General features: G+C 36.8%; 1 protein-coding gene and 1 long non-coding RNA gene across 4 annotated transcripts; one reads left to right on the top strand and one right to left on the bottom strand.

Moving 5' to 3' along the window:
* The first annotated feature begins 2,173 nt into the window (after positions 1-2,173).
* Positions 2,174-6,440, top strand: LOC120732481. 2 transcript variants are annotated; one of them, XR_005695585.1, is made up of 4 exons: positions 2,174-2,297; positions 3,312-3,461; positions 3,774-3,949; positions 4,044-6,440. It is a non-coding gene; the product is annotated as an uncharacterized LOC120732481 (long non-coding RNA). The 2 variants fall into 2 exon arrangements; XR_005695584.1 differs by having other exon boundaries at positions 2,203-2,292.
* A 2,376-nt stretch (positions 6,441-8,816) lies between these two features.
* Positions 8,817-11,442, bottom strand: LOC120732480 (T-cell surface glycoprotein CD4-like). Of its 2 annotated transcripts, XM_040030120.1 has the most exons (5): positions 11,224-11,442; positions 10,660-10,688; positions 9,881-10,018; positions 9,039-9,281; positions 8,817-8,957 (listed from the first exon to the last, which is right to left on the bottom strand). In XM_040030120.1, the coding sequence occupies exons 1-5, from the start codon at positions 11,328-11,330 to the stop codon at positions 8,833-8,835; spliced, it is 642 nt and encodes a 213-aa protein (XP_039886054.1). In that variant the 5' UTR covers positions 11,331-11,442; the 3' UTR covers positions 8,817-8,832. The 2 variants fall into 2 exon arrangements, with proteins under 2 accessions (XP_039886054.1, XP_039886055.1); XM_040030121.1 differs by lacking the exon at positions 9,881-10,018.
* Positions 11,443-11,457: the final 15 nt, after the last annotated feature.

Here is an 11,457-nt window from a genome sequence, read left to right as displayed (position 1 = left end):
TACGTAATAAATGTTTTTAGCACCTACAAGCTGGCAGACATCACAGCTAACACTATGACTCATGTTCCAGCCACAAATGTTTTTGAGTGTGGTTCTTATCACTTGTTTCTCATGACTTTTTAAATACTATAAATACAGTTGATTTTAAATCACTGAATCAAGAAAACATCAAACAACATTACAAACAGAACAAAAAAGGCCAGAAGTGTAAGACTGTAAAACTGAACATGAAAAGATTACAGCTTAGATGTATTTCCCTCAGATGTTGCGTTTACCTGTCTCAGATACACATCATTGAAAAGTGAAATTAAAAAAAAAACCTCAGGAAATGCTCACAATATTCTTTTTTCTTATCTGACTTCATTTACACTTACATATGTCCACATCAAACAGGTGGCTTCATCACCATCTAACCAATCCACTGACAGCAGAATTCACATTCAAACTGTAATATTCAAAAAATATGAAGAGTTTCAAAACACAAAACAAGCTGAAAGAAACACAGCTTCAACACCCAAAGGAGCAGTGTGTGTGTGTGTGTGTGTGTGTGTGTGTGTGTAGGAAAGGTACTCTATAAACCCGGTCATATGATAACACTGTTCAGGGCCATGACATATAAACACAGCTGTGTACACCATTACATTATTATGATGCTTGATTTTATACACCTGTGGCCGCGGAAGTGATTAGAACACCTGACTTCAATTATTTGCAACATGCTTCCTGTCCTCTCCTCTTTTATAGGACAGCCACAGCTTAGTGTAACTAGAGCCGTTCACTAAGTTATCTCAGTGACTTCACCTTGACCTGTTATGTTAAAGTGAAAAAATAGAAGGAAAACAAATGATAGATTAACAAATGTGTATTACCAAATAAACAAACAAACAAAAACACCCAAAACTGAAGAACTAAAACGACTTGTTTTCTTTTGTTCTGGTGAGGGGGGTATCTGGGTGTTTTATTTTTGAACAGAAGTACTTTGTTTGCTGTGGCAAATAAATAAATGTCTGTCAATTTCAAATAAATAAAGCGTGATCTGTCCTTTTGGTCCCTCTAACTTCTCTTTTTATTTTCACTTCCTGATTACAGGAATAATTGTGGTGAATTGGCAGTTTGCAGCTGACAATAATCTGAGAAAACATTTACAGTTTAGCTTTTTGGGCGTGTTTACAGTGGCCTATAACTTACCAAAGAACGGGTTTCTCTTCAGACGTTCTCCGCCTTCTTAAAATTGAACATTAAAAGCTTTAATGTGATGATCCTGGAAAAAACTTCCGCCTTTGTCATTCAAATTTTCTGACAGAGGCACTGATTTCAGAGAAAATATATATTTGAATAGCTGAAGTATTTCCGAAATAGTCACGTTATCATCTGTGATTTGAAAACGATCACAGTGATTGCAGTAAGTTTCAGGCACAAATGTCTTCCTTTGTTGTAACTGTAGCTTGTTTCTCTTCTTGCAGGACCTGTTACGGGACAACACTTACATTTAAGCCACTACCATCCCATTACTGTATCTGTGAATATAACACTAGAGGTCAAGGGTCAGTATTTTCACGGAGGCTTAAAACTATGAGACTACGGACTATTAACCAGTAAAGCTGTCTCGTATCATATATGCATGTCCCATGTCACATGCACACACAGTTATCTACGTCATGTGGCAGCTACGTTTACTGAGTTTTCTTCATAACCTAAATCAAAATATGTGAGATCCTTATTGACGCACTAAATCAGCTTACAATCTCATTCTAAAGCATCTCTACTGCAGAGACAACCTATGCAAAGGAAATGAATATGGGTCAATTTGTAGTCCTATGAAGTTGTGGCGTACGCTACGTGTAAACTTTGAGAATTTTAAAACTATTTATTCACATCCAGGCTTTCAGCAAAAATACAAAGTGTTTCAGTAATTTTACAGATTCAGTTGTCAGACAGCTTGTACCGACAAAATAAATCAACATTGTCAAGTAATTGTTTTGTGTTACGCTGGCAGAGAGAGGCCTGCTCACGTGTGACTAGAGTCTCTAAACTTTGTCAGATACCCGAAGTGGAATTTTAAAACTAAAACAAAGTAGAACATGAGAAGAGACGCTAACAAATAATTGGCTCACAATAGTCTCCACAGTGTGTGTGTGTGTGTGTGTGTGTGTGTGTGTATACCTATCAGTGGGTGGGGTGAAGTATATAAACCACATTTCTGTGATCTGTTCTGCTTCACTCTGAAGCTAAACTTCAGCGTCACATCACTGAATCACTAAACAAGCTGAGCAGGAAGTCGTCCTGAAGCCAGTAAGGTTGATGTTTACACTTATCCATATTATCTTTAGTTGAGAAGTTGAGTAGTTGGAGAGGCCAAGTCAAAATCTTAAGATCTAGAAGCTTTTTCTGTCGTTATCCTTTGTGCTTGCACAGTTTCTACATTAACAGCACAAAAGCTGCTCAAATGGAAACTCGATGGAAATGCGGTTACTAGTGACGTGTAACTTGATCTCATACTCATTCCCTTTTTTTTTTTACTACAGAGATGTTTTTTGCTACTAAACATCTAAACTATACAATTATAGCTATAATTACACAAGAGGGTTTAATTTAATGTGCTGTTGATTAAATATTTATGGATCAATCGAGTGTGATCTGGTTGGAGTAGAATCACTCTGGCGTTATTTTTTCATTTTTAAAAAATACAGAATTATTCACGTAGGTTTGTCTCCATAAACAACTTGTGAAGGAAAATTCTGTCTTGGCTGGAGAAATCAAGTTTTTGCTTTAGAGTTTAATTTGTTTCCTCAGTATCTCCTGCCTGATGCGCTTGTGTCGACTCCCCTGTGTTAAGTTCATTTACGTGTCTACATTTTCACATTTGATTAAGATTCTCACTTCCTGTTTTATTTTGGTAGTTGGTAGTTAGTGTCTTGTGTTTACTTTTATTTCCCCACCTGGGTCTTTGTCTGGTCTGTCTGTACCTGTGTCCTGTTTCCCCCCCGGCCATGTCCATTTCCCCAGATTGCGTTTCTGCTTGTATGTTGTTCTGTCTTCAACTCAGTCTTTTGTCTCAGTTTCTTTTATAATTTCCTGTGTGTCTGAGCTGGTCAGGTTTGGATTTGGGCTATTCTTGCAGTGTTTTTCTTGGCTTTATCCAGTGTTTTCGAACTTGGGTCCAGAACTCTGCATGCATGACAAATTCAGCTGTTTTCTTTTTTGTTTTTAGTTAAACAGATTTGGCTTATTCTCTTTTAATTTCTTATGAATATCATTTGGTTAATATTCCACAGTCTCACTGTTGCACAACCTGCTATTCCACACAACAGGTTCTTTCCTGAAAAGGAATGAAGGATCTTTCACAGCAGTTCCACACAGAAAGTCAGCAAGCGATGAATTTTTCCGATTTTATCATATGGACTAACTTCATGTTCTGCCTTCCTTTGACCTTACTGGTCATCTGTTGGTTGTGTTGCTTGGTACGTAAACAGTCACACTTACTACTTTCTTTTTCTTTCTCACACTTGTTAAAACACTCAGTTCTGCATTGATTATTAATTATATTGTACACTTTTGTAACACTCAGTTTTTCATCTTTTAAAAAATGTTTTTATAAGTCTAAATTATTTTTTGTAAATACTTGCTTGATGCTTAATACAATAACAGCAGAGAAAGCAAAATCAAATCAACCTCCTTGTTCATGCATCATCTGATGTAAACATTTCTATGTTTAATTCTGCAATTTGTGTTTATTACTGCAGTAATTTGACTTTAACGAATCTCTCCTGCAGGTACAAAAGGAGCATGTGATCTATTTCACTAACCTGCTCATTGCCAATCTCGTCCACATCAGCATAATGTTCAACTGGCAGTTGAAGCAAGGATCTGTAATTGAACAAGCTGACATTATTTTCATAGCTGGTTTGACGGCTAGTTGGTATTTCAAGACATACATTGCTATTGAAAGGTGAATGTCTGTCTCTGTGTGTTCTTCCCTGACATTGTATTCTCTATCCTCATACAGAATAACATACTATTGTGATATCTCTCTTGTGTTGCAGGTGTTTTGTTATCACCTGCCCAAAGTTGAAGTGCAGCAGACAAACTAAGGGGTCCATGCTGGTTTCTCTCTTGATTTGGATCCTTTGTATTGCAACTGTAGTTCCTACTGTAGTCTTCAAGAAGTTTCTTATCCTCTATATTTTTGCCCTCCTTCCAGCTCTCCTGTTCATCCTGTTTTTAGTATGGACCTTTCACGCCTTGGCTGCTGACACCTTAGTGACCACTGATGAAAAACAAAGAATTGTACGAATTTTCCTTTTGTTCTTCTTTAATTATTTTCTGATGATCCTTCCCGGTGTCATCTGTTCTCTTGGAGTATTTTTGAATAACGACTGCTTTAAAGTTATCGCTGATAAACTTTTGACTTTGTTGCTTCTCGGCCCGTTTCTGGATTTGATTCTGGTTTGTTTCATGCGTATAAGATGCAGATTCGACAGCACTGCAGCAGACGTAGCTGAACATCGGCAGCCAGGTTGGGTGATGTCGCAAATACTAAGGGACAGAGAAAATAGGATACAAACTGTGTGAAAGATGTGGATAAAATATGCAAACAAAAACATTTACAAATATTGCTGTAAAGGAGACAACTGACAGGGAGTTTTACTTGATGTATATAAGAAGTGTGTTCTCAGCTAACGTTTCTTTGGTTGTCGACCACCTGAAACCCAGTTACTAGAAGTTACTCTTCACAGGAAGCATCTTAATGATGATTTATGAAGGAATTTTTAAAAATTAAAAATTAAAAATTAAAAAAAAATTGCATTTCTTGTCTGATGGAGTGATGCATAACAATGTAAAGCTAAAACCATGAACCACTGTTTGACTTATTGTGCTGTATTTTTTCTACACAGACTGTTGTTCAGATCATAACTTTATGCATGACAGCTTTTACTGTCATAGACTGTGGATTTTTTCAGTTCATTTTTGAGCCGTTAATATTTGGTATTGTTGAGTTTTGATTACTATTTGACTGGGTTTCCTTATTTTATTTTAAGATTATTCTAGCATTCTGAGTTCTGTTTTAGAGTTATAATTTTGAAATATGTAGCCTTATAATTTGGTATTTGAGTCTTTGTTTTACTTGACTTTAGTAAAAAACTTCTGTGTTTCTCTGTTTTTCTGATTCTTTTTTGTTTGTTTAGTTACTTCATGTTTTATTTTGTGAGTTCTTTGTCTCTTGTGCCTTGTCTTTAGTTTGACTTCCCTGTGACTTGTTCTCTAGATTGAGTTCAGCTATGTCTTGGTACATTTATGTTTCCATTCTCCCTGACTGTCTTTTTCGTGTATTTAAAGTTAAAGTGTTCTCCTGCTTTGGGTTTATTATCATCTTCACATAATCTTTTCCTGTTTAATCTGGTCATCTGGGTGACAAGGCCCGCTGGAGATTGTAAAAAGAAAGGAAAAAAACTGCAAAACCCCCCAACAAACAAAGTATCTTATTTTTTCTGAAAAACTCGTAACTCTGTCAAGGGGAAACCTGCGATTAGATAAGATTAGAACATGATTTTGTGTCATTTAAATGCTCCATAAGGATATTGTACTAGGTTATTCAGTTTAGTGCACGTTAAACTGGTTGGTTTCCAGTGTTGTTGTGCAGTTTACAGAGCCGTCTGTGGTGTTCATGGTAAAACGCAGATCAAGGGCAGATCCAACTATTTTGATGTTTGTGAAGTTTTGCCACAAGAGTCAGGGGTGTTGTAACTGTAGTTTTGAGAAAAGAAAATCTGTCTTCTCTGAAAAACTGTATTTGAGTGTTAGCCACTTGACTTTGAATTACTGTGTGCTGCATTTTTAGATTTTGAATGTCAACTTCTTTCTATATTTCCTCTGTCTGAGTCTGTCATATGTGTTACTTTCAGTGAAACCTTTTATCTTCTCCTCCATTTTTGTCTTCTGATTTCAAATCTACAGAAGAACAATGTTGAAATGGATTTGCCACCAGCTGCTTTACCAACACACAGATTCTTTACTGAAGAAAGTAGTGAACTATTAAATAAATGCATCAGACAGAAAGCTGACTTGATGATTTATTAATTATGAGCAAAATTTATATGTGCCTCACTTGTTACAGTTACACAGCTAGCTTAAACATTATATTTTACAGGACTGCATCCTCCAAGGAACAGACAGACTGTGGTGTTTTACATAATTGTATTTTTTTTTTAAATACCTTTCCGTGCAGAATTTGAAATTTCAGTGTGCTTGTGTGTGTTTCCTCAGCTGTTTCGGTTTCATCCCACAGTCCAAGTTTACTTAAATTGAACACAAAATAATGTTATGCACGATAATCTTTTAAGACTTTTCCATGCTAAATGATTTTTATATCATATATTCATGAAGTCTTTCGCACACAAAAATGTAACATTTATATAAAATAAATAAATAAATCAAATTTGTGTCAGCTTGTGTGCACTTGCATGGAAAGTCAAGGGAAAACAGCAATGCTGGTGGTTCATGTGGTGAATGAAGCCAGAATGAAGCCTACACCACCACCCTCACACATCTCCATCCACAAGTTACTCATAGACTCACTTTATTATGACACTTGTTTCAGTGATAAGCCACAAAACTATAAGTTTTGTATAACTATAAGATTCAAGTTCCAATTCAATTTTCAAAATTCATTTTTCTCAGTAACCATTTCTCCATCACATTTGCTCAAGCTGATTTATCATCAGTGGTTTATTGTGTTTTACTTTCTATAAAACTGCAAACACTAAAAATTCACTAAAGCACATTTTCCACAGTGACACACCCGTGATGCACAATGCTAACCGCAATAGGCAGCGGTGAATGTAATTGTGGTGGTTAACCATTATCAGTTCCAACCACACTGTTCTGATTGACAGTTAAATAGAATATGATGTATAAACGGAAATGGAACAATCCAGTCTCCTTGTAATAGAGTGATGCACTGAAACATCTGTATACAGTAAAGATTCAAGATTATGATGGCCGAAGAGGAGCTGCTGAGATTGGATTGTTCATTTTGTTGTACAGCCCGCAGCACATGATTTACTCCCATCTCACCCTCAGCATCCTCCCCTGTCCCAACAACTGTGTCTTGAAACCACTGGATCTGAGCTGCCCCTCTGATGTATTTATTGATAATCTTCTCCATTCTGGTCACTCCCAATAAAAATCTTAACAACTTAGGCTCCGCCTTTCCTTCCCTTACACTCTTGCTGCTGTCTTTCTGTCACAAATTATCCCTCACTCTTGCCTTCAGCTGCTCCACCCTGCCCTTACTCTCTTCTTCACCTCTTTTGTCCATTGTTCATTACTTTGGATGGTTGAGCCGAAGTTTTTAAATTAATCTAACATATGTGTAAATTTAGCCTAGTCTGGAAATTAATCATCACACTCATTGATTAAACTGCATAACTTCAGTCATAATCAAAATGTTTTCCAAATTCCTTATAAAAACTTTAATAAATAAATCCTTTTAACAGAAGTTTAGTTTACAAATGATATCCTAGGGTTATTTATTGCATCGTTTATTGCTTATCATCTGGGAAAACTATAGATCAGAGTGTTTGATGCGAATATAATGATGCTACCAAATTTCCCACATAAACGCTGATGGTGTCCTGTGCAGTGACTGTTTGTGGCTTCTAGAGAGTGAGCTTTCAGACTGATCAGTATTATTTCTCCCTAAAGTATTTTATTTGATGTAAAGTTTCCATGTAGATTTGTTACATAGGTACACTGTAAAATATTAAGTTTATTGAAATCTGGTGAAATGAAAATTTACTGGATTTTTTAATAAATGTTTTTATACATTCATACAATGACCCTAAACAATGTTTTATAAACTAAAACCCCAGAGCCTGTTTAATCCAAAATACAGATACAATATTAAATGTTAGTTTCCCATGCATGATTTATGTTTTCTGTTATGCATTAAGTAAACCAACTTCCTGCCCCTCACCTCACCACATAAAGCTCCTGAGATGCAGATGCATGTTCTTCAAAGTGCAAAGTAAATGAATGTATGCAGTTGTGCAGAAACACTTTCTTGCTTCACATTTAGGCTGTTGTCTCAACGGTGTCTATTTATTACTTTATAAATTATCTGCAGTCAGGCAGCAGATTGATTTATTTCTGCACCAGAAATAAATCAATCAAGTTTAGGGAACATTTTCCAGAGAAATGAACTGGAACTATTTTATTTAAAACTAGACCTAAGGAGAACCATACTGGGCCATACCCTCCATAGTGTGTGCGTGCCACTGTGTATATAAAGGGCCACAATTTCGAGGTTCATAGTATACTAGCTGGGCCAGTCTCCCAGGTAAGGTAGATGTTTATACTTATCCAGCTTCACTTGAGGAGTAGAATAGCTTTAACAAAACTGAAGGCAGAATTACAGCAAACACAATAATTAAGAAGTTCTTATTTTTTCCTTGTGTACTTGTGATGGAAATACTTATATTAGTGATGCATTAACTGTGCCTGATCTCATCCTCAGATTGTCTGACAGATGTTTCTTCTTGTTTAAAAGCTTCTAGCTTAAGACTCCTTACATGGATCTATTCATGAAAGACGTTAAATATTCAGTCTGTTCTGAAACTGGTGGCTCGGCCAGTAATTTGGACTGTTTTAGAACAGAAATAAAGTGTTTTCAGGATAGTCACATTAAATTTAATATTACCTCTATTAAAATGTAGGTTGTGCCCTTAATTTTGAGTAGATTTTGCCTCAAACTTAATATAGTTACGTAGAATAAGAAAAAAACTTAGGAAATTCATAATGAACACATAAGAACACAGTTTGACATAAAAACAATTATTTATTAATCACAGCAGGAAGTAAGAAAGCAAAACTGAGCACACAATGGCAAAGGTGGTCTTTAGGGCTATCCTTCGAGCTGCACAGTGAAGCTGTTGTTGTTGATGTTGTAGGAGGCGGCTCTGGAAAGGAAAACACACGTTTGTTTTTCTTTTGATCACAGTGGAATACAGGAGTCTTCATTTCCAGTATTTGTGTATTACCTTGGACTTTGATGGTCAGATGCTCACTAAGCTGATTGCTGCCACAGGTGATGATACACTGCCAGGTCCCATTATGTGAGCTTGTTACAGGTTTGAGTTGAGCTGTTGGTGACCACTCGGGTGAATCTACATTTGGGCTCCTCCACTTCACTTCACAACCTTCAATGACACCTTTCACGTCACACTGGAGCGTTGCCTCGCTGCCCAGCAGGAGATCAGCAGAGGGAGTGACAGAGACCGACACTGTCAGCAGGAGGTGAGGACACAGTGAGAAGCATAAAGAGAGAGAGGAGGCAATGATGAACAAGGGACTTGATCCAAATTCATTATACACATGAAAAACCTTCATAACATCAGAAAAAGACGATAGTTTACTACAACCAAGTGGAAAAATGGTAACCTTTATTTCTGCACTGTATAACACTGTAGGCCAGATTGTACAAGCTTTTTAAACTAAGTTAATTTAAACATCTGCCATCCCCATCCCTGCCCACCTCGAGTCCCTGAACAGAGGTGATGATGTTCGTATGGAGTACAAACATTTAACAGGAAATTATGTGTTTGTGATGGATGTTGGATTATGGGAAATGTAGGACTCTATGGTTTCAAGACTTGAACTTTCAGTACTGTAAACTGGATTTTGCTCTCTGCTACTTTGAATTTTCCCCTAAAATTTATGGTAAAATTGCTAGAATGTTCCTGTGTGTGTGTGTGTGTGTGTGTGTGTGTGTGTGTGTGTGTGTGTGTGTGTGTGTATACACTTGTAAAAAGTAGATTTTAAATTGATGTATATTATTTTCCATTATAACTGACCTACAAGAGTAAATCGCACAACTGTTTACCTGAGAACACAACAAGTGAATGTTCATGACGTGTCCAATCTGCCGAACATGTGAACCGTCCAGCATCTGTTTCTCTCACACTGGAGATTTCCAGATTCGTCTGTCTCACGACTGACCTCTGCACAAGTTCAGCAACGCCTAACACAGAAAATAAAAATATGTTCTAATATAATGTAATCATCATATACTGATGTTTACTGTTAAGCATTCCAAGATACTCAAAGACTTTTGCGAGGGAAGCCTCTCTGATCAACACTATGAAGAAGGTCATTTCCACGATGCCACTGCAGAGAGCGTGTGTAGCTTCTGACCCCACACTTCAATGTGACCTTTCCCCCCGACTTTTGCAACAAAAACTTCACCTGCAGCAGAGAGTGCACCCAGCACTGAAAAGAAGACAAATGGAGTCAACAAACACTCTGCTTAGTTACATCAAAAATGCTCAAAAAATTAAGGGAACACTTGACAATCCCAGTATAACGAAGTCAGTTAAACTTTAATCTGTCCCGTTTGAAAGCAAAAACCATTTTGAAGCCATTTCACCAGCTTTGGTCCAAATCAAAACGACATGAGAAACACCAGAAAGGCAACAAGGCAACTTCCAAAACAGGAACGATTTAAAAGGTGATGGCCACCGAAGTGACCACTGCCCTCTTCTTTCCCATTGTGACTCATTATTCTGTAGCTTCAATTTTCCTTCACGCCCTTCTCACTGCTGAGACATCACTTTCAGTCTGTTCAGGCCTTCACAGTATTTTTCCAGAAGTATCTTTACTCACCAAACACAAACCACACCGGCATCTTCATTCTGAGGGTTTAAAAAATGTTTTACTGTTGAGATTAAACTATGAAACAAATTAAACATGAACATGTCACTTCATACATGGCCACAGAGTTTCTACCAAGAAACCACCACACCCTCTGATCTACTTCCATCCTGTGTCACTTATTAAAAATATTAATCTTGTAAAAAAAAAAAACCTCTTTGTGGCTTTTAGTTTGTCTGAAACAATATTTAAACTGTTTCCTATAAAACTGCTTCAACTTCGTACGTTCAGCAGAAAGGAGCAGCTTTTAAAAGAAAGTTAAAATTGAGTAAAGTGAGAGTCAAATTCTCATAAAATAAAATCGCATTTACATCAAAGAAAGCCAAAACTCATCTAGAGCTATACATGAAACTAGTTTGGGTCATTTGAAGATATTTTGTGTTTACTCCCCATAACTGACAAAAACATAGATTTACAACTTAAGTCTTTTACCCTCAAATATTAAACCATCTATATGCACCAGGGTCGAAAATGAGAGTTAATTGGGGTTAATTAAATAAAAGGTTGAGCACTTACCTTAATTCTGAGCACGTTCTGTGTCTTTTAGCAGTTAATGAATCCTCTCTGTGCTTCACTTCAACAACATGAGCACAAAGACAAATACTAAAGAGGTTTGAGAGCATCTGAAGAGAAACCCATTCTTTGGTAGTGGTGGGTGCAGTTTAAGTCACTCTAAACCCAAGTTATAAATGCTTAAACTGCACATTTGTCACCACAAAACAGCAGTTCATCATACTTTTGTCTGTAATC

Source organism: Simochromis diagramma, unplaced genomic scaffold (genome assembly GCF_900408965.1).
Source record: "Simochromis diagramma unplaced genomic scaffold, fSimDia1.1 OVJJ01000361.1, whole genome shotgun sequence".
In the NCBI taxonomy this organism is placed as follows: domain Eukaryota; kingdom Metazoa; phylum Chordata; class Actinopteri; order Cichliformes; family Cichlidae; genus Simochromis; species Simochromis diagramma.
Note: the sequence above shows the minus strand (reverse complement) of the source record. Positions and strands in the feature narration are given on the sequence as shown.